The sequence below is a fragment of the Carcharhinus amblyrhynchos genome, chromosome 11 (assembly GCF_965287045.1).
Source record: "Carcharhinus amblyrhynchos chromosome 11, sCarAmb.v2.hapA, whole genome shotgun sequence".
Taxonomy (NCBI): domain Eukaryota; kingdom Metazoa; phylum Chordata; class Chondrichthyes; order Carcharhiniformes; family Carcharhinidae; genus Carcharhinus; species Carcharhinus amblyrhynchos.
Window position 1 is genome coordinate 6796740 of NC_137334.1, and position 27514 is coordinate 6824253.

At 45.7% G+C, this 27514-nt stretch overlaps 2 protein-coding genes across 4 annotated transcripts in view; one reads left to right on the forward strand and one right to left on the reverse strand.

The window, feature by feature from the left end:
• The window catches only part of c11h21orf58 (chromosome 11 C21orf58 homolog), a 59971-nt gene extending 54879 nt beyond the window's left edge, over positions 1 to 5092 (reverse strand). For both annotated transcript variants that reach the window (XM_080198516.1, XM_080198515.1), the window contains exon 1: positions 4862 to 5092. In XM_080198516.1, the coding sequence (XP_080054642.1) occupies positions 4862 to 4933 (72 nt within the window). In that variant the 5' untranslated portion in view covers positions 4934 to 5092. The remainder of the gene's footprint in view (positions 1 to 4861) is intronic.
• A 9333-nt stretch (positions 5093 to 14425) lies between these two features.
• The window catches only part of LOC145349890 (caspase-8-like), a 41536-nt gene continuing 28447 nt past the window's right edge, over positions 14426 to 27514 (forward strand). Inside the window, exon 1 of one of the 2 annotated variants that reach the window (XM_080198513.1) lies at positions 14426 to 14438. Coding sequence is in view for 1 of the 2 variants with exons in the window: in XM_080198512.1 (XP_080054638.1) it covers positions 14896 to 14915 (20 nt within the window). In the remaining variant the exon portion in view is untranslated. Of the gene's footprint in view, positions 14439 to 14884; positions 14916 to 27514 lie in introns of those variants that run through there. The other variant, XM_080198512.1, reaches the window with a different exon arrangement.

A 27514-nucleotide genomic window follows, 5' to 3' on the forward strand; every position in this document is an offset into this window, starting at 1 on the left:
CTGCCCACTCTCTGGGTGAAGAAATTTCTTCTCATCTCTGACCTAAACGGTCAACCCCATACCATCAGGCTATGATCCGTGGTTCTGATCACCCCACTATTGGGAACATCCTTTTTTCATCTATCCTGCCTAGGCCAGTTGGAACTTTACAGGTTTCTAGGAGATCCCCCCTCATTGTTCAGAATTTCAGTAAATATAATCCTAACTGACTCAATTTCTCCTCATACATCAGTCCTGCCATCCCAAGAAACAGTCTGGTAACAGTTAGGAACCAGTCTGAGGTACTGGCACCATGGACTGAAGACAGCGGTGTTCCTTTGGGGTGAATTCCACTTAAACCAGGCTGGGACAATTGTGTTGGCGAGTGATAGAAACTAGAACCAGGCCCTTCGAGCCTGTTCCATCATTCATTTTGATCATGGCTGATCACTGAATTCAAAATCCTGATTTCCCCTTCCTCCCATATTCCTTGATTCCTGGGAAGGGATGAATGTGGCGATGTGGGGGTCAGCGGGGTGGGGGTGGTGGGAGGGTGCGGGAGGGGGTGCAACAAGGGCGAAAGGATGGTTTTTAGTAGGCCTCTACAGGAAGTAGAGGGGCCTTTAAACTAATAAGGATGGGGGAGCTTCAGGTATATATCTGAAAATGAAGGTCAGTGCTGCAGGAAAGAAGCTTCCATTTAGGCCGTCCCCCGGACTGAAGATAACTTGCTCTACTCTGGCTCCATGGGTTCCGAGAGTACTGGTTTTGGTAAAATCAAGAAAAGTTTTTCTTATTAGTGTCTCAAATCGGCTTACAGTGAAAACCCCCGAATCGCCACACTCCAGTGCTCGGGTACACTGACGGAGAACTTAGCATGGCCAATGCACCTAACCAGCATGTCTTTCGGATGGTTTCTCAAGGAGGACAGAAATTTTAACAGCATTAACGACAGAGACCACATCAGCGGAAATAGGAAAAAAATGTTGTTTTCATAGAGTCCCTACAGTGCAGAAGGAGGTCATTCAGCCCATCAACTCTGCACTAACTCTTTCTCTACCTTGCCCAGCCCTTTCCCTCAGCCTCTCTGTAACCACACGCATTTATCATGGCTAAACCATCAAACCTGCACATCTTTTGTGAGAAGGGAGGAACTGTATGGGGAAGGGGAGGGAACCGTGCGAGGATGGGGAGGGAGCCGTGCGGGGAGGGGGACGGAGGTGTGCCGGGAGGGGGAGGGAGCCGTGCAGGGAGGGGGAGGGAGGTGTGCAGGGAGGGGGAGGGAGGTGTGTGGGCAGGGGGAGGGGGAGGGAGGTGTGCAAGGATGGGGAGGGAGGTGTGCGGGGAGGGGGAGGGAGGTGTGCAGGGAGGGGGAGGGAGGTGTGCGGGGATGGGGAGGGAGCCATACAGGGAGGGGGAGGGAGGTGTGCGGGCAGGGGGAGGGGGAGGGAGGTGTGCGAGGAGGGGGAGGGAGGTGTGCAGGGAAGGGGAGGGAGGTGTGCGGGGAGGGGGAGGGAGGTGTGCGAGGAGGGGGAGGGAGGTGTGCAGGGAGGGGGAGGGAGCCATGCGGGGGGGGAGGGAGGTGTGCAGGGAGGGAGGTGTGCAGGGAGGGAGGTGTGCGGGCAGGGGGAGGGGGAGGGAGGTGTGCAGGGTGGGGGATGGGAGAGGGAGGTACTTTATTGCTTTTTCTAACTTTTCCACTCTATAGGAATTGGTTCTTGTTCTATCACAGAAGATGAAGCTAGCTGTTTGATGAGCATCCAGTAAGTGGTTAAGGTATATTATATTCCTAAGGTTTAAAATAATACAGGAATTTTGGTAAAATTAATAACATAAATAAAACAAATAATTTAATAAAATAATTAAGTAATTAACTAAAGCACATAAGGATGGCAGGACAGTTGATGTGTCAACTCCGCAGCACACATGAGCTCTGGGTATCAGTGTGATCCAGGGCAAGTACATCAGCAGTAAGTGTCTGCGGCTTGAGGAGATTTAGCTCAGAGTCATCGAGCTGGAGTCTGAGCTGCAGACACTGCGATGCCTCAGAGAGAGACAAAGTTACCGGGATGCTTTGTACCAGGAGGTGGTCACAACCTCTTTGGATAGAGTCTTCTGATTTGGCAAGTGGTCAGGGACAGGTGGGTGTCAATGCAGCTGATAAGGGAACCCAAAGGACAGGAGTGCAGGGTAAGGGGATCCAGAGGACAGGAGTGCAGGGTAAGGGGACCCAGAGGGCAGGAGTGCAGGGTAAGGGGATCCAGAGGGCAGGAGTGCAGGGTAAGGGGACCCAGAGGGCGGGAGTGCAGGGTAAGGGGATCCAGAGGACAGGAGTGCAGGGTAAGGGGACCCAGAGGGCAGGAGTGCAGGGTAAGGGGACCCAGAGGGCAGGAGTGCAGGGTAAGGGGACCCAGAGGGCAGGAGTGCAGGGTAAGGGGATCCAGAGGGCAGGAGTGCAGGGTAAGGGGATCCAGAGGGCGAGAGTGCAGGGTAAGGGGACCCAGAGGACAGGAGTGCAGGGTAAGGGGATCCAGAGGGCAGGAGTGCAGGGTAAGGGGACCCAGAGGGCAGGAGTGCAGGGTAAGAACATAAGAACATAAGAAATAGGAGCAGGAGTAGGCCATCTAGCCCTTCGAGCCTGCCCCGCCATTCAATAAGATCATGGCTGATCCAGAGGACAGGAGTGCAGGGTAAGGGGATCCAGAGGACAGGAGTGCAGGGTAAGGGGATCCAGAGGACAGGAGTGCAGGGTAAGGGGATCCAGAGGACAGGAGTGCAGGGTAAGGGGATCCAGAGGACAGGAGTGCAGGGTAAGGGGATCCAGAGGGCGAGAGTGCAGGGTAAGGGGATCCAGAGGACAGGAGTGCAGAGTAAGGGGACCCAGAGGACAGGAGTGCAGGGTAAGGGGATCCAGAGCACAGGAGTGCAGGGTAAGGGGATCCAGAGCACAGGAGTGCAGGATAAGGGGATCCAGAGGACAGGAGTGCAGGATAAGGGGATCCAGAGGACAGGAGTGCAGGGTAAGGGGATCCAGAGGGCAGGAGTGCAGGGTAAGGGGATCCAGAGGACAGGAGTGCAGGGTAAGGGGATCCAGAGGACAGGAGTGCAGGGTAAGGGGATCCAGAGGACAGGAGTGCAGGGTAAGGGGATCCAGAGGACAGGAGTGCAGGGAAAGGGGATCCAGAGGACAGCAGGGTAAGAGGATCCAGAGGACAGGATTTCAGGGTAAAGGGCTCCAGAGGGCAGGAGTGCAGGGTAAGGGGATCCAGAGCACAGGAGTGCAGGGTAAGGGGATCCAGAGGACAGGGGTGCAGGGTAAGGGGATCCAGAGGACAGGAGTGCAGGGTAAGGGGATCCAGAGGACAGGAGTGCAGGGTAAGGGGATCCAGAGGACAGGGATGCAGGGTAAGGGGATCCAGAGGACAGGATTTCAGGGTAAAGGGCTCCAGAGGGCAGGAGTGCAGGGTAAGGGGATCCAGAGCACAGGAGTGCAGGGTAAGGGGATCCAGAGGACAGGAGTGCAGGGTAAGGGGATCCAGAGGGCAGGAGTGCAGGGTAAGGGGATCCAGAGGACAGGATTTCAGGGTAAAGGGCTCCAGAGGGCAGGAGTGCAGGGTAAGGGGATCCAGAGCACAGGAGTGCAGGGTAAGGGGATCCAGAGGACAGGAGTGCAGGGTAAGGGGACCCAGAGGACAGGAGTGCAGGGTAAGGGGACCCAGAGGACAGGAGTGCAGGGTAAGGGGATCCAGAGGACAGGGGTGCAGGGTAAGGGGATCCAGAGGACAGGAGTGCAGGGTAAGGGGATCCAGAGGACAGGAGTGCAGGGTAAGGGGATCCAGAGGGCAGGAGTGCAGGGTAAGGGGATCCAGAGGGCAGGAGTGCAGGGTAAGGGGATCCAGAGGACAGGGGTGCAGGGTAAGGGGATCCAGAGGGCAGGAGTGCAGGGTAAGGGGATCCAGAGGGCAGGAGTGCAGGGTAAGGGGATCCAGAGGGCAGGAGTGCAGGGTAAGGGGATCCAGAGGGCAGGAGTTCAGGGTAAGGGGATCCAGAGGACAGGAGTGCAGGGTAAGGGGATCCAGAGGGCAGGAGTGCAGGGAAAGGGGATCCAGAGGGGTCTTGACTGGATGGATGTGGAGAGAATGTTTCTACTTGTGGGAGAATCTAGAACTAGGGGCCTCTGTTTAAGAATAACAAGACACTGATTTAAGACAGAGAATAGGAGAATTTCTCTCCCTCTGAGGTTTACATGTCTTTGGGACTCTTCCTCAAAAGATGGTAGAAGAAGAATATTTGAATTTTTTAAGGCAGAGCTAGACAGATTATTGATTAACAAGGGAGGGGTGAAAGGTTTTTGGGGCTAGGCAGGAATGTGAAGTTGTGGTTACAATCAGATCAGTAGACTCCAGGGACTGAGTGGCCTTAGCCTGCCCCTAATTTATATGTTTGTGGCAGATCAGGTGCCAAGTAGTCTTGGTGGAACCCAACTGAGCATTGGTGAGCAACTTCTTTCTGAGTCAGTGTCATTTCTTAGCATAAGGGACAACACTTTCCATCACTTCTGAAGATTGAGAGTAAAGGGATGAAGCAGTAACTGGTCCAATTTAGTTTTCCATGTGTTTTATGGACAGGACATACAAGGGTTGGATTTGACATGGAGGGGTAGCTGTACTGGAACAGTTTACTTGAGGTAAAAGTAGTTCTGGAGCTCAAGTTATGTATTAACATAAAACAGCATAGCAGTTAGAGGTTAGTACGGTGGGTTTTTTTCCTGCAGTATATTGATACCCGAAATGATTCAGTGACAACAATCTTCCCAATGAGTTTAGGCAACTCCTGTGTTCCCAATATTGAATTGTAAACATCTTCACGGACAAATGCCTACCTTTTCTAACAGTTTGAGTTTTAATCTGGTCATCTGATCCACTAAGGAAGGATCAGCAGTTTCCATCCTCATTCAGGGGCAGAGATCTTCCTTGTGGGGGCGGGTGGGACTTTGATGAGAAGGTGTCCAGCCAGGATGTGGTCCGGGTGACCGGTGGGAATGGTCTGCCGGCGCGGTCACTGTTTGAGACCAAGTCTTGCCTTTCCTTCTCTTGTTTATTGTTGACCACAGCGTCGCTCTCTTCCCTCCTCGCCTCGGTTGCTAACCTAGCGCTCCTGTAAACAGTTGGTTGCTGCAGGTAAACACTCAGCCTGCTCTGGCCCCGCCTCACTACAGCTCAGGGGCTGAGACATGTTGGAAGCAGAGTATAGACCCTGGTGCTAAGAAAGGACATACATCTCAAATTCAAATAGCACACACTCCACTTCCCTCTCAAGCTGTTCCCAATTCTCCCAACCATTAAAGCGGTGCACAGTGCTGGCCGATTTTCCAAATGATTTTAACAGTAAATTTCAATCTATTTCTAACTTTCCAATTGAAGTTCTCGACTTTATTTTCCTGTTGGCAACATGATGCCTTGGGAACATCGCTAGCTCCTGCCTTGCTGCATTTTGACCAGTTCTTATTTCATTTGGACTTTCTCACCTTCCCTCCCGCCCATTTCTATTTGCATTTTCCCGACCGAAGGTCAAATCTTGAGAGTCCCACTTTGAGTCAGAGAAGGAGGCTATTCGGTCCGTCCAAGTTGCTTCTTCCCCATAATGAATTCGAGTTCATTCCCCAGCGCCATCTCATTTAAACGCCAGAATATTCATTCCAACAGCTTTTCTCATTCCAGATTTCACTCCCAGTTACCTGGGAAAATATTACTTTTCTCTATTTCTTACCTACAGGGAGACAGTTTCCCAGCTGCCCACATTTGGTCCCAGAATCTTGATAGATCTGGGCAAACTGTCCAGTGGCAGGCAAGTCAGTCGCCAGAAGACACAGATTTGAAGAAATTAACAATAAGAATATTAGGGAGGCAATGAGTAGTTAATGTTAATGGGTAGTTGTTAAGAACTGTAATGTCTTAAACATTAGAACTAGGAGCAGGAGTAGGCCATCTGGCCCCTCGAGCCTGCTCCGTTATTCAATAAGATCATGCCTGATCTTTTTGTGGACTCAGCTCCACTTACCCACCCGCTCACCATAACCCTTAATTCCTTCAGTGTTCAAAAATTTATCTATCATCGCCTTAAAATGAGGTAGCCTCAACTGCTCCACTGGGCAGGGAATTCCACAGATCCACAACCCTTTAGGTGAAGAAGCTCTTCCTCAACTCAAGTTTTGCCTGGAGGAGTGGTGGAAGCAATGTCAATGGTAACTTTCAGAAATATATTGAATCACCAAATTAGATCTTGAAATATAGAGAATTTCAACTTTCATTGATGATAAACTTGGAAAGGTGACAAAAAGTAAGTATGACTCAGATCATCTGCAACTGGCTATAGATAGGCTAACAGAATTGGCAAGTGATGACTGGATTTGAGTAATGAGGTGTGAGATGATGCATCTTGGTAGGACGGTTAGGGAGGGGCAATACAGACTAAATCAAAAAATCCCTACAATGCCGAAGGTGGCCTTCTGAAGGCCTTCTAAATGGCACAGTTCGAAAGGGTATACAAGTACAGGGAGGCTTGGGGTTCCTGTGCAATGATATTGAACTTGGTTAAGAAGGCATGTGAAATCTCAGCTTCATAAATAGGGACAATGGGTACAAAGCTCTGGTTAAGCCTTAACCAGCCAAGATGTCTACCTCTGGTCACCACCACACTTTAGAAAGGATGTGAGAGGCCCTTGGTGCAGAAGGGATTTATCAGAATGATTCCAGGATGGGGATGTTCAGGTTGGAGAAACTGGGGTCGCTCTCCTTGAGCAAAGGAGATTGAAGGAAATTTGATATAAGTGTATGAGATTATGACAGGTTTAGGAAAAGTAGACATTGTTCCCATTAACCAATAACTTCAGGTCAAGGGGCACACAGATTTAAGATTTTGATGAGAAAGACAGGCTTTTTAAAGCAGCAAGTGGTGAGGATCTCAAACTCAAAGCCTACAAGGCAGTTGCACAAAAACAACCAATGATTTAAAAAGGAAATTGGGTGGGCACTTGAAGGAATTAAGTTTGCAGGGCAACAGGGATTGAATCAGGGAGCAGGACTGATGAACTCCATGGACATCCAGCATTCACTCAATGGGCTGAATGGTCTACTGTGCTATACATTTTTGATTTGATTTATTATTGTCATATGTACTGGAATGCAGTGAAAGGTTTTGTTTATTGTGCTCTATACTAACAAAGCATACCATTCATAGAGTACAGAGGGGAGAAGGAAATGAGAGGGTGCAGAATATAGAGCAGAATTCTACCGCTTCGCCCCGCCCGGCCTATTGATGGGCAGAGTGAGCCAGTAAAATCGCACAAGGGCCGAGAATTCAAGACCACGATTTCTGGGCTCTTGCGATTTTATGAGAGCCGGATTTCTAGTGAGGTCAGCTTCTCAGCGGAAATGGGGGAGAGGCTGAATAATTTATTTTAACGTATTTGAATTTGAATTTCCATATCTTTAGCGATCCTGGCGCTGAATTGTCCGGGCTCGCTAACCTTCGCCAGGAGAGGTTCTCTTTGATGAGGAAAACATCTCCTCCCCACGAACAGGGAACAGTCCTGCTGGCCTCGTCAGTGGAACAGGAGGCCATTGAGGCCTCCCTGGGGAAGCCAAGGGTAAGGGGATGTTCCTTGGGCAGTGCCAGGCTGGGCCCAGCAGGCACAGTGGCATTGCCCACCAGGCAGTGCTGGGGGCAAAGCCTATGGGGGCAGGGTTATGGGGGCTAGCATGAAGGAGGGGTGGCCACTACACACTGTGCAATGGGATCAGATTGAGGGGGGGGGGCGGGGAAGGGCACTGCTGCCGCTCTGCAGTTTCAGTCAGATCAGGGGAGGGAGTGTCCAATTAGAACCGTGGCAGGGCCTATATACTCATGAGTTGTGGGGCTCGCAATTGACCATGGGCCTCCATGATTACGGGGTGGTGGGGGGAGCTGGTTGAGGCTGCCTGCAGTAGCAGGGGCCTGGCAGCTGTCTCTGTCAGACTCCTGCAATTGCTCTTGAGCATGTGCACATGCATTGTAGCTCTCTCTACAGACTGGCTGGTGAATTAAGCCCAGCCCACTGCCTGCAGCAGCTAGAAAAGGGTTAGACCATATTTTCAGTGACTAAGTGCGTAAGATTGGGCATGAGAACTCACCTAAAAAATGGATCAGGAACCCTACCATTTTTACGCTAGCTGCACACTTAGAATCAATCTCATAAAATTCTACGATAGTGTTACAGTCATAGCCAAGATGCAGAGAAAGACTAAGTTAATATAAGGTAGGTCCATTCAAAAGTCTGATGGCAGTAAGGAAGAAACTATTTTTAAGTCTGTTGATGCATGACTTCAGACTTATGTATCTTCTTGATGGATGAAGGTGGAAGAGAATGTCCAGGGTGCGTGATTATGCTGGCTGCTTTTCCAAGGCAGCAGGAAGTGTAGACAGTGTCAATGGGTGGGAAGCTGATTTGAGTGATGGACTTGGCTATGTTCATAGCCCTTGCAATTTCTTACGGTCTTGGGTAGAGCAGGAGCCATACCAAGCTGTGATACATTCGGAAAGAATGCTTTCTTCGGTGCATCTGTAAAGCTGGTGAGAGTTGTAGTTGAAATACTAAATTTCCTTATCCTCCTGAGAATGTAGAGGTATTGGTGGGCTTTCTTAACTGTAGCATTAGCATGGAGCGAGCAGGACAGGCTGTTGGTGATCTGGACAACGTAGAAACTTAAAGTTCTCAACCATTTCCACCTCATCCCTGTTGACATAAATATGGTCATGTCCTCCACTGCACTCCCTGAAGTCGATGACTATCTCCTTCATTTTACTGATATTGAGGGAGGGAGTACTGTCATTGCACCATTTCACCAGATTCTCTATCTCATTCCTGTAGTCCATCTTGTCATTGTTCGAAATCCAACCCACTATGGTGGTGTTGTCAGCAAACTTGAAAATGGAGTTGGAGGGGAAGTTGGCCACACAGCCATAAGTGTATAAGGAGTATAATAAGGGGCTGAGAACACAGCCTTGTGGGGCACCACTCTCTGACTCTATGAAGTAGGAACATTTGGAAGGCTACACCGAAGGAGCACGCAAGTGTGACTAATCGGTAGCTCTTTGAAATTGCTGGCACTGGCACAATGGGCAAAATAGTTTCCTTCTCTGATATATAATTCTAAGGCCTACCCAGTAATTTGTTTGGTTTACCGTACCTTCCTTGCTTTTGTAGTCTATGCCTCGATTTATAAAGCCTAGGATCTTGCATCCTATTTTGAATGCCTTATCAACTTGTCCTGCCAGTTGCAATGTTTTGTGAACATACCCTTATGAATGAATACTTGTCAACATTTGTTCAAAAAATAGGTAAAGTTAAGCCCAGCAAATACAGACCAGTGGACACTTAGAATCAAACTCATAAAATTCCACCATAGTGTTACAGTCATAGGTAGGGTTTAGCTTCTGCAGTGGAGAAATTATAATTTTGGACATAATAAATTGTCACATGGACAAATTAAAGAAAGCCAGCTTGGATTTCTTCAGGGAAAATCATGTTTAACCAACTTGCTGGAGTTTATGGAAGAGGTTAACAGGGAGGGCTGGTGTGGGCAATGCTGTTGATGTGATGTATATGGATTTTCAAAAGTAATTTGTTACAGTGCCACACAACAGACTTTTGAGCAAAGTTATAGCTCATGGAATACAAGGGAGAAGTATTATTTCAGGATAGCACCCACTATCAAATGCGTTGGTTAACTGAATGGTGCAGATTTTTAAGCTTGGCATGAAGAAACAACTTCCAGCGTTCATAGTGACCAAACTGACAATCATTTTTATTTGACTATAAGACTACCCCTCACACACTGACACGAATTTCCCCAGTGGAATTGTTAATGGGATGGAGGCTTCGGACAAGATTAAGCCTACTCTTCCCAAACCTGGAGGGAGGCTGGAGTCACAATAAGAGAAATCAGAAGAACAACTATGATTCTGTAAGGATAGAAATAACTTTCAAAACCAGTGACCTAGTACATATGAGGAAATTTGGGGATGGCCTCAGTTGGGTTCCTGGGCTCATAATGGAAGAAACTGGGCCTGTGTCTAATACAATCCAAGTGAAAACTGTCAGGTAGCACCTGGGCCATCTCAGGAGCAGGGGACCTGTGCCAGTACAGATCTCATTACCAGCCATGGGGACGATGACTGCCAGCATTGAGCCACTACTAAAGGTCAACCATATGCCTATCCCTCTGGGTGATGAGGACACAGATTCTGAGATGGAAGTGGAAGAGATTGGTGCCCCAGCTGAAGCAATACCTCAGGAAAAGCCAGCATCAATGTCTCCAATCCATTTCGCACCCCCTGATCTTGTCATGCCTCCAATCGATCCCAGCTGATCACCAAGTGATGGCCGAGGTGCTGGGGAAGAAATGGAGTTGATGGGAAGGGATATTATGATGGCCAAAGGGAATCGTCAGTACATCTCGCTGTAGGCCTCATATACCGGTTGGCTCCACTCATGCCAGCATTTGAAGGACACTGGGCTTGAACTGTGCACTGTTGCCAAACGGCACTTTATGCACATTATAAATAAAGGGCGATGGTGATGGAAGACTGGCCTCAGCAAGATTTTTACACGAGAGAAATGAAAAAAAGTTTCCAGAAGGTCTGGAGTTAAAGGGGACAAATAAACTGGGAATTAGAGTAGGATTTTGTTCAGAGACATCAGACAAAGCTTGGAAAAATATCAATTGGTGAGGATACTGGAAAACACTGTTCTAAAAGTAATTCCAAAGTTTGAAATGTCTTACTATTATCTATAAATAAATTCTTAAGTATTGACTGGATATCAGGATTGGCGTAACAGTGAAAACCTGAAAGGGTTAATCTAAAATCCTGGCATGGACTTACTCCTAAAAGTAGAGCAGAAGCTCTGGTCAGAGGGGTCCTTTGGAAAAGGTAACTGGATTCCGGAATGCAAATTTAAAAGTGCATGCGTTCCGACAAGAGAAGATTTTAAAGCAGGTTTAAAGCATAGACTGTGTGGCCAAATTCCCCTCCAATTCAATTTTCAAGCTTGCTGATGACACCACCGTAGTGGGACAGATGTCATACAATGATGAGATAAAATACAAGAATGAGATAAGCCCACCAATGCCTCTACTTCCTCAGAAGACTAAGGAAATTTGGCATGTCAGCTATAACTCTCACCAACTTTTACAGATGCACCATAGAAAGCATTTTTTCAGGTTGTATCACAGCCTGGTATGGCTCCTGCTCTGCCCAAGACTGCAAGAAACTACAAACAGCTGTGAATGTAGCTAAGTCCATCATACAAACCAGCCTCCCATCCGTTGACTCTGTCTACACTTCCCGCTGCCTCAGATAAATAGCCAGCATATTTGAGGACCCCACATGCCCCGGACATATTCTCTTTCAACTTCATTGGTCAGGAAAAAGCTATAAAAGTCTGAGGTAATGTACCAACCAACTCAAGAGCAGCTTTTTTCCTGTTGCAATCAGATTTTTGAATGCATCTCACACTATGTTGATCTTTCTCTGCACCAAGCTTTAACTGTAACACTACATTCTGCACTTTCTCGTTTCCTTCTCTATGAATGGTATGCTTTGTCTGTATAGCACCCAAGAAACAATACTTTTCACTGTATACGAATACATGTGACAATAATAAATCAAATCAAATCAAAATTTTGGGAAGAGGGTTTAGATGCTCCCATGTGACAGTTATCTGGGGGGATTCTGAGGAGAAACCCACAAACACTAACTTTGTGTGATAGTGAGATCATTGTAGATTCAAATTGTTTTTGTCATCTATGTTAATCTTAAAACCTGTGTATAATTGTTAAATTAAATGAAGAATAATGGAGTTTTGTATTATAATCCATTTTTCATGTTTAATAAAGCTTTTCTTGTTGTTAAAACTAATTGATGGTCCTGTGACTCTATTCTTCCACATTTGACCAAAAATTAAAGTTACGGAATTTGGAGCCAGGGTTTCATCCTGGGATCTTCCCATACAGTTCTAGCATCAACTGGGATTGTAACATACCCTCAGAAACCCTTTCATAATTTTAAATACTTTTATCAGCTCACCCTATTCTAGATACTTGATGGAAACCTTCCTGAGACATATGCTCCATGTTCCTGCCTGCTCTCATAGTCCCTTATCCTGTTTTTCATGAGAAATGTATGCATTTCTTTCTTGAATCTGTTGATACCATCTTGTTAATCAGTATTACAACTGCACCAGCACACCTTTACCGGTCAAAAGTGCTGTAAGTCTGGTGTTTGTTTGTCAGGTTTTTGTTTAAGAACTAAGTAGCTTGCTCTGGGAGGCATCGAGAAACATTCCAGCAGTTGAGATGAGGAAAGTGTTCATGTCTACACTGAGGAATTGGGGCTGGAAGGTTGTAAGGGGGACTTCTCCAATTTTTCTTCACCTTAAACCACTGTTATGCAACAGTTGCTGGAAAATCACGTGTTTTATAATACACAATAGATGACTCAGTATACAGTTCAAAAAAATTTCATTTTGATGAGTCATTTGTTATTACGGTAGTTACTGACTTGATGGGTTTCTCAAGAGCACACCTGAAATCTTACTATTTATATCTGTGGATTACGAGTTTTATCACAAATTACAATGACTCTAACTTAAAAAAGATCTCACTTTGATAAGTCATTTGTTATCAAGATAGTTAATGATGTTGTGAGATTCTAAAAAGGAGATTGTCAGTATCTGAAATTTGATTCACTGTATCAAGTCTCAGATATATCACTTTTAAAAAAAATCTTGGTAGATGGAAAATTTGCTGCTCATTTCCCATAATCCCTTCTCCTTGAACCACTGCTGTCCTTTTACTGATGTTACTAAGTAGAAATTCCAGGATACTCAGACCGGAAGCCAACTTCAGCTACAACTCAGCCAAGCTGGACTTCAGTTGTGAGTCACCTTGAAGAAAAGATTGGGACATAGGAATTAGCAGTGGGAAAAGGCAATTTAACCCTTTGAGCCCATTCTGACATTTAACCTGATCATGGCTGATCTTATTCCAGTCTCAACTCCATGTTCCTGCCTGCTCCCATAGTCCCTTATCCTGTTTTTCATGAGAAATGTATGCATTTCTTTCTTGAATCTGTTGATTAGTTCTGCCTCCACGCTACCATAGATGAGTTCCACAGATTCACAATTCTCTAAGAGAAATAGTTTCTCCTCATCTCAGTTTTGAACCTATCTCCTCTCACTTTATATCTACAACCTCTTTTTCTAGACTGTCCCAGAAGTGGGAACATCTGTTCAACATCCACCATATCAATCCCCTTTAGCATTTTATATATCTCAATCAGATCCCCCCTCGTTCTTCTGAACTCCAGCAAGTACAAGCCCAAGCTATTCAACTGCTCCTCATCCAGTAGCCCTTCATCCCTGGGATCAATCTGCTGAACCTCCTCTGAACTGCCTCCAGTGCCACCACATCCTTCCTCATCAACACCTTATACAATTGTAACACTGCTTTTAAAATCCAGTCCTTTTGCAATACATGCCAAGATTCCATTTGCTTTTGTTTTAAGTGCTGCACCTGCATCCCCACTTTCTGCCATCCACTTTGTCCACCCTCACTTCAGGAGGAAACTGCAGAAATACTTGAAAAGGGATTATTTGTGGGGTCCAGTAAGAGAGTGAAAGTAACTACATAACTCTTTTAAAATGCCAGCGCAGGTACAATAGCTCAAATGGTCTTTCTGTCTATGTACTCTCAGCGTAATAAGCAGCAGATCTGCCAGTATGCGTTTGCCAATATTATCCTTTGCAACAATGTGCTGAGTTTTCTATTTGGTTCCTGTTGGGCAATCCTTGACTAGTCTTGGCTGAGGTCCCACGTCTGTGCACTTGGAGTGAAGCTGCATTCCACGCCCCCCCCCCCCCACCCCCACTACACGTGAACTGCCTCCAGTGCCCCTCAAATAGATTAAATAACTAGCAAATAGATGTTCCAATTTTATAACTTTGCAGATTTTTCTAATTTCCAAACCATGGGACTTAAATGACTTCATTATGTTACCTAAGAACAAAATGAGATCTCTTTGGGCAAGGGAGGGAACAATGTTGTGCGCTGGCCCAGCGTGTGTTTGCTTTCACAGGGCACCTTTGCTGTATTGGCTTAGCTCACCCTCTTCCTGATATCCCGGGAGGGAGGGGAGATCACTGCCTTCTGCAGCTGGATACAAATCTCACCCTCCCAGTCCAAACGCCAATAAGACAATCATTAACTGCTCAGGAAGTCCAACCCACATTGTCAGAACTGTACTACACTCTGTACAGTAAGGGTTCAGCTTCCAGTCGGATTGTGTGCCCCGTGTAGAGTACCCAGCCTGGCTCCAGGAGATCGATTTTTTTTTCGCTGGGGGGGGAAAGCTATATAAAAGTAAGTTTTTTACTCTTTTACACTTATTCGTGTGCTATTATTGAATGTTAAGGTTTCCTGGGGTGAAATCGGCTATTTCAGAGAAAATGAAACTGTACATTTGTTAAGTCGGAAAATTTGAAAGAATTAAAAGGAAAAGCCCGATATAGCAACAAGAAAGTACCTCTTAAAGAGAAATGCTAGTGAGAAAGTACCGCCGCTGAACTCTTCCTTCAAGGGGATAGCACGAGTTGTACAGCGTCTGTACAGGAGTAGTTTCCTATCCTGGCCGCCTGCTTTTTATTGGTGTTGTTTGCCAGAAGACGGCGCTGAAAGTGGATAGATTCCTGAAGACAGTTTTCACATCTTTTCACCGTCGCATCTCTCAGTTCAAACCCCCCCCCACCACCCAGATATGGGCTAAGCAGTGAGGTACACTCGGCTGGCATTGCTGAAGATTACAAAGTGTCACAACTGGATGGCCGTGTCCAAGAGTAGGTAAGACTCTCAAAGACAACTCCAGAATCCAATCGCTATCCTTCCCGCTAATGGAGTTTTAGCTGTTTTGAACCAGAGAGTGGGAGAAGCTCTGCACAAACGCCACCAATTGGTGAATTATAGTGAAATGTTGAGATTCCCTAGTGCGAAATCTATCATCTAAGGGAAGCTTTCAAGGTGTAAGTTGTTCAACAAGTCCGTCGGGAAAAAAGGTACAGAATTCTAAAAACACGTACCAACCGACTCAAGAACAGCTTCTTCTCCGCTGCCACCAGACCTTTGAATGGTCCTATCATATATTAAGCTGATCTTTTTCTTCATCCTATCTGTAACTGCAACACTATATCCTGCACCCTCTCCTTTCTTTCTCCCCTATGCACTCAATGAATGGTATGTTTTGACTGTATAGCGCAAGAAACGATAATTTTCACTGTATCCCAATAGATGTGACAATAATAAATCATTAGCAGCAATGGCAGTGGTAATTAGTGGCAATAGGGAACTAATTTCTGGGATAGGCAGAGGATATTATTGGCAGTCTTCTGGCAGGCTGATAACCCTGCTCACTGGTGCTCTCAGAGTGATGGCGGCTTTCCAAAGATCAGGGCTACCAGCTATGGGATTATGACTGAGTGTCACGAAGTCAGAATCTTGCCTATAGGTTGTGTCCCCCTGGCGTGACAGAGCAGATGCTTTCAGTTACAATACTGCTCTCCTCAATCCAGGGAAGGGGAAGCAAAGGAATCCTAAACACAACCTGCTCTCCCTGCAGCTGCCAGGGTACCACTCCTGGCTGCACATTCATTAAGCAGGTGGAAATGTAAAGGACCAAAATACAAGCCATTTTATAACGCTCATTTGATGGAATATCAGATCACTTCTAAACAACAATAGGAGACCAGAGTGCAAAACAGCTTTAATAGGTGCAAGATAGCTGCCCTAGTGAAAAAGTTTCACTGAGAAGCCTCAGCGTGAGGAGTTTGGTGTAGGCTACACATTTGGCTGGGTTGGACCACAGCCAGGTATGAGCTTTGACCTGAACTAACAAATAAGCTGGACTCACTTCCTGCAGTGAGTGACAAGTGACTAGTTGAACTTCCACTTAAGACTTGTCAGTATGAGCACGAGCATGTTACAATGACACATACAGATGAGGTCAAAGTAGCATTCTACGATGACATTAGGAAGAAAATTAAAGGAGTGACTGCTTATATTTGTGGCATTTGTTGTAGGATAAAAGAATAGGAAGTGTTTGCACATGGACTTTGGGTGTTAACAGTGGAATGGATTTATTCAGTAGCTGTTTACTCCACAGTGTCTGGATTGAGACTGAATAAAGCTCACAAAATAGCGAAACATGACCAAACCCTTAAAAGAACCATGCAACATGTAATAACATAAGAACATAAGAACTCTAAGACTAAACATACATTTCTCTTTACTTCTAAGGCCCCATAACAATAAATAGCTATGATATCCTTACATAGTCATCAGAAAAACATGTTTATCTTGATTGAATTTTTTGAGGAGGTGACCAGGTGTGTAGATGAGAACATAAGAACATAAGAAATAGGAGCAGGAGTAGGCCATCTAGCCCCTCAAGCCTGCCCCACCATTCAATAAGATCATGGCTGATCTGTCATGGCTCAGTTCCACATTCCCGCCCTCTCCCCATAACCCTTAATCCCCTTGCCTATCAAAAACCTATCAAACCGCGTCTTAAAAATATTGAGCGAGGCAGCCTCCACCACTTCAACGGGCAGAGAATTCCAGAGATTCACCACCCTTTGAGTGCAGAAGTTCCTCCTCAACTCCGTTCTAAACCGCCCCCCCTTTATCTTGAGGCTGTGCCCTCTAGTACTACTGTCCTTTGTGAGCGGGAAGAGCCTCTCCACCTCTATCCTATCCATCCCATTCAACATCTTATACGTCTCAATGAGATCTCCCCTCATTCTTCTAAACTCTAACGAGTACAAGCCTAGTTTATTCAGCCTCTCCTCATAGCTCAACCCCCTCAACTCCGGAATCAGCCTCGTAAACCTCCTCTGCACTCCCTCCAAGGCCAAAATATCCTTGCGTAAGTGCGGCGACCAAAACTGCACACAGTACTCCAGCTGCGGCCTCACCAGTGCCCTATACAGCTGCAGCAAGACCTCCCTACTTTTATATTCAATCCCCCTCGCTATGAAGGCCAGCATCCCATTCGCCTTCCTGACCACCTGCTGCACCTGCAGGCTGGGTTTTTGCGACTCATGCACAAGGACCCCGAGGTCCCTCTGCACCGTCGCCTGCTGCAGTTTTTCGCCACGTAAGTAATAGTCCTTCCTACCATTATTCCTACCAAAGTGGACAACCTCACATTTGCCAACATTAAATTCCATTTGCCAGTTCCTAGCCCATTCGCCCAGCCTATCTAGATCCTTCTGCAGACTCTCCACACCCTCCGCACAATTTGCCGTTCCACCAATCTTGGTGTCATCAGCAAATTTTGACACCATACACTCGGTTCCCTCCTCCAGATCATCTATACAAATGGTGAATAGCTGAGGCCCCAGCACCGACCCCTGGGGCACTCCACTAGTCACCATCCGCCAATCTGAATAGCACCCATTGACCCCCACTCTCTGCCTCCTATTTGACAGCCAATCCTCTATCCACGCTAACACCCTACCCCCAACTCCATGCCCCCTGACCTTCTGCAATAACCTCTTGTGAGGTACCTTGTCAAACGCCTTCTGAAAATCAAGAAACACCACATCCACTGGCTCTCCTCTATCCACCGCCCTAGACACATCCTCATAGAACTCCAATAAATTCGTCAGACACGACTTCCCCTTAACGAAACCGTGCTGCGTCTGCTCTACCAAACAATTCTCCTCAAGATGCCTCGCTATTTTCTCCTTGATCACGGATTCTAACATTTTTCCTACAACAGACATTAAACTAACCGGCCTATAATTCCCCGCCTTTTGCCTGCCACCCTTCTTAAACAACAGCGTAACATTAGCCGTTTTCCAATCTTCCGGCACTTCCCCGGAATCCAGCGACGTTTGGAAAATAATCACCAAGGCATCCACTATCACCTCTATCATTTCCTTCAGAACCCTTGGATGCATTCCATCCGGTCCTGGGGACTTGTCCACAATCAGTGGACAAGTGAGGGTAGTGTAGTTGATGCAGTTTATATGAATTTCAGCAAAGCCTCTGACAAGGTCCCACATGGGAGAACTGTAAAGAAAGTAAACGCACATGGGAATTTACCAGGCTAATTTGGTGGATTCAAAATTGGCTCAGTTGTAGAAGACAGAGGGTGATGACAGAATGCTGCTTTAGTGAATGGAAGCCAGTGTCCAGTGGCGTATCACAGGGATCTATGATGGGCCCCCTAATATTCATTATTTATGAAAATGACATTGATGACTATGTTGGGGGGGTAAGATTAGTAAACTTATGCATGACACAAAGATTGGCCAGTTAGCAATGAGGCAGAGTGTCTTGAGCTACAAGAAAACATAGACGGAATGGTCAAATGGGCAGATAAGTGGCCGTTGGAACTTAACCCTGAAAAGTGTGAGGTGATACACTTTGGAAGGAGTAATTTGACATGGAAGAACTTGATGAATATTAGGACACCACAAAGTTCTGAGGGACAAAGGGACCTCGGCATGAAGGGCATGTTAGTGCGGTGACGAGAAAGGCATATGGGACACTTGCCCTTAACAATCGAGGCATAGGTTACAAAAGCAGGGAAGTCATGTTGGAGTTGCATAAAACTTTGGTGAGGCCACAGCTAGAGTACTGTGTGCAGTTCTGGCTGCCACATGATAGGAAGGATTTCAATACACTGGAGGAGGTGCAGAGGAGATTCACCAGGATGCTGCCAGGGATGGAACATCTAAGTCACGAAGCGAGGTTGTGTGGGCTTGGGTTGTTTTCTCTGGAGCAGGGAAGATTGAGGGGGTGACCTGATTGAGGTGTACAAGATTATGAGGGACATTGACAGGGTGGATAAGGAGCACTGTTAAAGAGTCACTCATGAGGGAACATAGGTTCAAGGTGAGGGGCAGGAGGTTTAGGGGGGATGGGAGGAAAAGTTTTGTTACCCAAAGGGTGCTGGTGGTCTGGAATGTGCTGCCTAGGAGGGTAGTAGAGGCAGGATGCCTCACATCCTTTAAATAGTATCTGGATGAGCACTTGGCACATCACAACATTCAGGGCTAGAGGTCATGTGTTGGCAGATAGGATTAGGTGGGAGATCAGGTGTTCCTAATGTGTTGGTGAGAACCCAATAGGCTGAATGGCCTCTTCTATGCTATATGATTCTATGATACAATTGTGGGCAAATTATAATTACACAGTAGTTATAATAATTAATAGGAAAGATCTGGAGGGCATCTATTCTGCACTGGATACCTGCACACTTCAGGAATCAGATTGTCCTTGATCTTAGAGATATTTTCAGAATTTGTAGTAGGTGTTTCTATCCTGGAAGGTGCAACAGTCTCTTCAGCAGAAGGTAGACTATTAGCAATAGAATTCATCAGCGATCTCAGAGTCGGCTGATTAATCCGAAGTTGTGGTCTCAGATTCTGGCGGAATGGAAGGTGGTACAGCCTAAGGTCGTTCTGGCACTGATGGTGATGACGCATTGATGCGTGTTGCAAATAACTGATCTATGCATCATCTCCAAATGAATTCATCTTTTGTTTGTACAGTATACAGGACTGGACCAGTTTGAGCCAAGGCAGTTGCAGGAACTCGCTTCTCATTGGTGGTATAACTGTGCACCAAAACTTGTTCTCCTTACTGAAATAGACGTTGTTTTGAATTACTTTGACGCTATTTCCAGTACATAGAAATCATAGAAACCCTACAGCGCAGAAAGAGACCATTCAAGCTGTCGAGTCTGCACCGACCACAATCCCACCCAGGCCCTACCCCCATTTCCATACATATTTACCCACTAATCCCTCTAACCTACACATCTCAGGACACTAAGGGGCAATTTTAGCATGGCCAATCAACTTAACCTGCACATGTTTGGACTGTGGGAGGAAATTGGAGGACCCGGAGGAAATCCACGCAGACACGAGGAGAATGTGCAAACTCCACACAGACAGTGACCCAAGCCAGGAATCAAACCTAGGTCCCTGGAGCTGTGAAACAGCAGTGTTAACCACTGTGCTAACGTGCCGCCCACAGTACCTTCCCCATCACAGGATCATTTCTTGTGCGTCGTTGGATTTGAGCAGCAGTCACTGGGATGTTGCCTGTCTTTGAAAAGTAAAATGTATTGAAAACACTACTTGGCAGTACGCATTTAGCAGCTAAAGGTAAGCCTGACACTGTATCTGTATTGGCATGGCTTTCAGATTGACGGTATGTGATTTTGTACAATGTGCTGATAGTATTAACGACCACCATTGAAGTCTGCTTGCAGTGAGTGACAGAATACCTTGGTATGGCCGGAGGATTCAACAATGTGAAGTGACAGTCATAAAAGATATTGATGGAACTTTCTTGCTTCAAATCAATGTTCAGTGTTTCTTTTTTCCAACACTGTGTAGTTTGATTCAACATTGGTTAGAAGATGCGATGCAGAAGCTGTTGGTCTTTCTTGTTAGTATTTGTGACACCAACCCTCCAACTCTGAATAGTGATGCATCACAGGCAAGACTTCGGGTTGAAATATACCAACACTTCTGACCTTTTTGATGCTTCTTTGGCTGTATTGTAAATGTTTTTGCAATCTTTTATCTATTGCCATACTTGTTTAGTGCATAACAGGTTTTGTAGTGGTTTAAATAGGGTTGCCATGTTTGAGACGAACTTCCCATGATGGCTTATCGATCCTAGGAATGACCTCAGTTGTGTTATGTTTGTTGGCCAGGGAGCTTCCACTCTTAGAAGCTTTGCATAAATTTTTGCTGCCAATGACATGGCCCAGACATTGGATAGATATCTGAAAAAACTGCATTTATCTTTCCTGACATGAAGACCTTGCAGTGAAGATGTTGTAAGTTGTTTCAAGATTAAATGTTCTTGTTTATTTGAGCCCATAACTAAGATGTTGTCAAGATAACATTGTATGCCCGGTAGACCACTTGGGATCTGATCCTTTGATCACTGAAATAAAGCGGGTGCTGATGTAATTCCAAAAGGCAATCATTTGTAGCAGAAAAGACCTCAATGAGTGTTGATGGTAAGGGGGTGCTGAGATTCAGCTACAATGTTCATTTGTAGATATGCCTGAGATACGTCGATCTTACTGAACTTCTGTCCTCTTACTAGACCAGCAAGTAAATTCTCAATCAATGATAACGGATATTGATTCATACAGAGAACTGGATTGATTGTTGACTTGAAACCTCCACAAATATGTACAGTGCCATCCAGTTTCACTTTAGTCATTATAGGAGTTGCCCAGTCACTGATAGTGATGGGTTCTAAGACTCCTGTATCTATACATCTCTTCAATTTTGGACAAATAGCATAAGGAATTGCTCTGACCTTGAGACTCATGGGTTGTCTGTTTGATTAAATGCTGAGTGACACTTGAACTCCTTTCATTGATCCCAGTGTATCTTTGAATACAGTACTGTATTTCTCCAAGGTGTTTTCATGGAAACCCTACAGTGCAAAAGGAGGTCATTTGGCCCATCGAGTCTGCACCGTCAACTATCCCACCCAGGCCCTATCCCTGTAATCCCACATATTTACCCTGCTAATCCCACTAACCTAAGAGGCAATTTAGCGTGGCCAAATTACCTAATCTGCACATCTTTTGACTGTGGAAGGAAACCAGAGCGTCGGGAGGAAACCCACGCAGACACGGGGAGAACATGCAAGCTCTACATGGATAGTGACCCAAGCTGGGAATCAAACCCAGGTCCCTGAAGCAGTGCTAAGCAGTGTGCCACCATGCTTTGTAAATTTGTCTTCACATCCATTAATCTGTTCACAACATTTCAATTCAACTTTATCTTCTCTTGCCAAGAATGACCAAAAAAAGCCGAAAAGTTTCCCTAGACAACATGGAATGGCAGCTCCACGGTTTGTCCATTTAACTCTACTTTGATGGTGATGTATCCTCTGAGAGGCACTATTTCTTTCATGTAGGTCCTCAAGATCTGCTGGCTTTCAGGGTAGACATTTTCGACATTGTTAGTAGATGTTCTCAGGAATCAGACCTCCATTCTAATTGATCATCTATTCAATTTTGGAATTACCCAAAACCTGTGTGATTTGCCTTCAATCGATAATACATTCAGCTTTAATTCTTCATCAGATTTGTGTGTTTGGTCTTCGTTTATACTGTTGTTCGTTTCTTCTCTATTTTAAATTCTTCTGGTGAAATCATTTTTTTTCTCTTCTTTGGTACAAACACTGGTTTCTGCAGAAACTGTTTTCTTCCAGCAAGCCCTGGCTATGTGACCAATCTTGCCCCAGTGTTTGCATTGGCTGTTCTAGCCCCAGCACTGAGCATATGAATGGCCTATTTATGCACAGCAATGACATGTCTGTTGCTGGGTAGACTGGAGTATAATGTTAGCAAGTGTGAGGTTATCCACTTTGGCAGAAATAATAGTAGGAGGGATTACTATTTAAAGGGCGAAAAACTGCAGCATGCTACGGTGCAGAGGGGTCCTTGTGCATGAGTTGCAAAAACCCAGTCTGCAGGTGCAGCAGGTGATCAAGAAGGCGAATGGAATGCTGGCCTTTATAGCGAGGGGGATAGAATATAAAAGCAGGGAGGTCTTGCTGCAACTTTACAGGGTACTGGTGAGGCCGCAGCTGGAGTACTGTGTGCAGTTTTGGTCACCGCACTTGCGCAAGGGTATCTTGGCCTTGGAGGGAGAGCAGAGGAGGTTCACTAGGCTGATACTGGAGATGAGGGGCTTGGACTATGAAGGGAGACTAAATAGACTGGGTCTGTACTCATTGGAGTTTAGAAGGATGAGGGGGGACCTTATAGAGACGTATAAGATAATGAAAGGGATGGATAGGGTAGAGGTAGAGAGATTCTTCCCGCTTAGAAAGGATAGCAGGACTAGAGGGCACAGCCTCAAGATAAGGGGGGGGGGGTGCAGTTTAGATCGGAGTTGAGGAGGAACTTCTTCACTCAAAGGGTGGTGAATCTCTGGAATTCTCTGCCCGTTGAAGTGGTGGAGGCTACCTCGCTAAATATATTTAAGTCACGGGTAGATAGGTTTTTGACAGACAGGGGAATTAAGGGGAGAAAGCGGGAAAGTGGAACTGAGCCACTTCAGATCAGCCATGATCTTATTGAATGGTGAGGCAGGCTCGAAGGGCTAGATGGCCTACTCCTGCTCCTATTTCTTATGTTCTTATGTTCCTCTGGGTAGTGCCTACGTTATGGATCCTCAGGCCTGCTCCTAGCTGAGAAGCCTCTTTTGCAGCAAGTGCCATTGAAACGACTATCTCCAAAGCCAATTTTAACGTTAAATTCCATTCCATTCATAATCTTCACTGTACAGCTTCATTTCTAAGGCCACAAATGAGTCTGTGTTGGATAGCATCATCCACAGTCACCACATTCACAATGCTCCATGAGGCACTTCAGCGTCACGATGTACCGCACAATGTTTCCTTCATCTAACTGATTCCTTTTATGAAACTGAAAATGCTCAACTATGATCAATGGTCTTGGGACAAAATGATCTTCTAAAAGTTTGGTTAGTTTTTGATGAATTTTATGACCAGGCTTCTTGGGTGGAACCAAGCTTCTTAGCAGCTTAAAAGTTTTACTGCCAATAGTGCTTAGGAAAACAGGGACCACGATATCTGTGGATACACCATTGGCTTAGATATAACAGTGAAATCTTTCTGTATAAGGCTTCCAATTCTTGGATTCTTTCTAAAATGGTGCCAGAATTACCCGCCATTTTTCACTAGCATTGTGCAACAGTACCTTTGATAGAAAAGGCCTGGATTTTATGGCAGTGAAAGCCAACTATAGCAGCTGTTTTTCTCCAAAAGCTTTCTTCAGTGCACAGATGTTTTCCCTCCCACTCAATCTCCGTGCCTATTCTAATAGTACGTGTAGTGAGCTCCGCAGCCTGAACTCCTCGGGGTGCAGCTTTAATTAACAAGGGACCTTCCTTTCTGCCCATAACTTTACAGATCCAATGTCAGCTGTTGCCTAACCTGGCATTAATTTTGTCCGATGTCGGGACGTCCTGTTGCCTTCTGGTGGTCAGTGCTTGTGTGTTTTGTCATTGAAAAATTAAAATCCACTCCTCGTTGCCAGTTTTCTTTTGATCCTGTTATATTGTAGCACTTGTTGCAGGGTAAATGAATAGAAAGTGATAGCAAGTAGGTTCTTACTATAGCAACAGAACAGGTTTCTTTGGTTAAAAGCAAAATACTGCGGATGCTGGAACCTGAAGCAAAAACAGAAAATGCTGGAAAATCTCCGCAGTTCTGACAGCATCTCGATATCTTGGCTCTATTCTCTCTCCACAGATGCTGTCAGACCTGCTGAGAATTTGTCAGCATTTTCTGTTTTTGTTTCAGATTTATTAAGTAGCTGTTTACTCCACAGTAGCTGGATCTAGACAGAATAAAGCACGCAAAGTAGCCAATGATATCACAGACTTGCCACATGGCCAAATGCTTAAAAGGACCATGCAACGTACACAATAACTCTAATATATAACATACCCTACCAGGACAAACCCAGTGTTCTTGGTGGTTCCATTTCCCGAATGGTCTTGGACTGTAATGGATGGAGAGGAGTATGAGGACACTGTGGTACTGACAGAGCAAAATCCAAAAATGGTTAGCTCCTTCTCTCCAAGTGCAGTGAGTTTGATTCAACCATCACGGTCTTCCTTAAGCAGACAACCTGAAAACAACATGAGTGCAGCCCAGATCCAAATGCTGGCACATGATAGACAATGCTGTTGTAGGAAAGAGATCTCAAGGATGTGTATATTACCTGCTCCCTTAGAGATGCAGAATAGTAGTGTAACCATTGGGTTGTTGGGAGTATTGTGTCTTAGGAGATAAAATCTAAGTTGCTTCAGCTCAGTCATGTCACAAAGAAAGCTTGATGAATTCTTTTCTTAATGTTATGGTCAACAGGGAATACAAACTAGGCACAAGAATTGCTGATGTCCTGGAGGACAATACTGCCATTGAACATTCTTCGAAAAAGTTAAAGGATGCTAATTATAGTAGGACATCTGAGCTCCGAGAATTCATTAAATGGAAGCACCAAAACTGGTTCAACAACAAAGACCAAGACAAAATGCACAATGCTCACAGATCTTATTGGTAATTTCACCTAAGATATGTAAGGAATGCCAGATACCATCACACAAAACAGTCCAAAGATGAAGAACCTATCCTGGGGAAACATGGCTGTTGAGCATCAAACAGCGGCCATTGAAAACATGCTGAAGACTCTACATGGAGACTGACAATCAGTCTGGCTCCAGAACCAACACTGTAACACTCATCCTCTCAGCAAATCATAACCGGCTCCTAACAAATAGGCACAAGATTCTCTCTAGTTGGGTAGAACATTTCAATAATCTCTTAAACCAAGAATCCACAGTGTACAATGATACCATTGGGGCAGCATGGTGGCACAGTGGTTAGCACCACTGCCTCAGTGCCAGGGACCCAGGTTCGATTCCCGGCTTGGGTCACTGTCTGTGTGGACTCTGCATATTCTCTCTGTGTCTGCATGGGTTTCCTCTGGGTTTTCTGGTTTCATTCTACAGTGCGAAAGATGTGCTGGTTAGATGCATTGGCCATGATAAATTCTCCCTCAGTATACCCGAACAGGTGCCAGAGTGTGGCGACTAGGGGATTTTCACAGTGACTTCATTGTGGTGTTAATGTAAGCCTACTTGTGATATAAATAAATAATATTGGCATCAGCTCTGTCTGCCAGATATTTCTTGGTTAAAAAGTCTGACAACACCAGGTTTTAGTCCAACATATTTATTTGATAATAGACTCACAAGCTTTCGGGGTTAGCCCCTTCGTCAGGTGAATGGAGAGTTCTGGCCTCAGACAGAGCATATAAAGCACAGACAGTTTAGAGATTACTGATTAGAATGCGAATCCTTACACCTAACCTGCTGTTCAAGACCTGAAGTGGCTGACAATGTGACTGGAAGGAGCACTGATCACAGTTTAAAGAGATGTGTATTGTCTCCAGACAGTACAGTAAGTGAGGTTTTGCAAACCCAGGCAAGTCACGGGGGTTACAGATAGTGCGACATGAACTCAAGATCCCTGTTGAGACCGTCCTCATGTGTGTGGAACTTGGCTATCAGTCTCTGCTCAGCGACTCTGCGCTGTCGTGTGTCGTGAAGGCCGCCTTGGAGAATGCTTACCCGAAGGCCAGAGGCTGAATGCCCGTGACCCAGCCTTCTGGAGAACAGTGACCACAATACCACACAACCCTGCCACAGCAACCTCTGCAAGACATGCCGGATCATCGACATGGATACCATCATCACACGTGAGAATACCATCCACCAGGTACACGGTAAATACTCTTGCAACTCGGCCAACATTGTCTACCTGATACATTGCAAGAAAGGATGTCCCGAAGCATGGTACATTGGGGAGACCATGCAGATGCTACAACAACGGATGAATGAACATCGCTCGACAGTCACCAGGCAAGACTGTTCCCTTCCTGTTGGCGAACACTTCAGTGGTCACGGGCATTCAGCCTCTGACCTTCGGGTAAGCATTCTCCAAGGCGGCCTTCACGACACACGACAGCGCAGAGTCGCTGAGCAGAGACTGATAGCCAAGTTCCGCACACATGAGGACGGTTTCAACAGGGATCTTGGGTTCATGTCGCACTATCTGTAACCCCCGTGACTTGCCTGGGTTTGCAAAACCTCACTTACTGTACTGTCTGGAGACAATACACATCTCTTTAAACTGTGATCAGTGCTCCTTCCAGTCACATTGTCAGCCACTTCAAGTCTTGAACAGCAGGTTAGGTGTAAGGATTCGCATTCTAATCAGTAATCTCTAAACTGTCTGTGCTTTATATGCTCTGTCTGAGGCCAGAACTCTCCATTCACCTGACGAAGGGGCTAACCCCGAAAGCTTGTGAGTCTATTATCAAATAAATAGGTTGGACTAAAACCTGGTGTTGTCAGACTTTTTACTGTGTTTACGCCAGTCCAACGCCGGCATACCCACATCATGATATTTCTTGGCCATGCTCCAGTAACCACTCATAAAGATCTGGACACTGGAGTACACATCCAATTCACAACACGCAGCAACTTCTTCAACTTGCAAAGGCTCAACTCTTGCACAAATGTTACTGCCTTAGCCATGGCCACGCATTCCAAGATCCCACGGTCACTATCAACCATACACCCCTCAGTTCGGCACAAAAGCTTTACTATCTTGGGAGTATCCTGTGCAATAATACTATGCTGGATGATGAAACCAACCATTGCAGAAAGCCAACTTAGCATTTATCAGGCTCATTCACAGACATTGGAACAGCATGGAGTTGGTTTCAGAACAAAGATCAAAGTCCACCAGTGGGTAAATGTTACATCATTTCTTAATGGTCTGACACTGGGAGT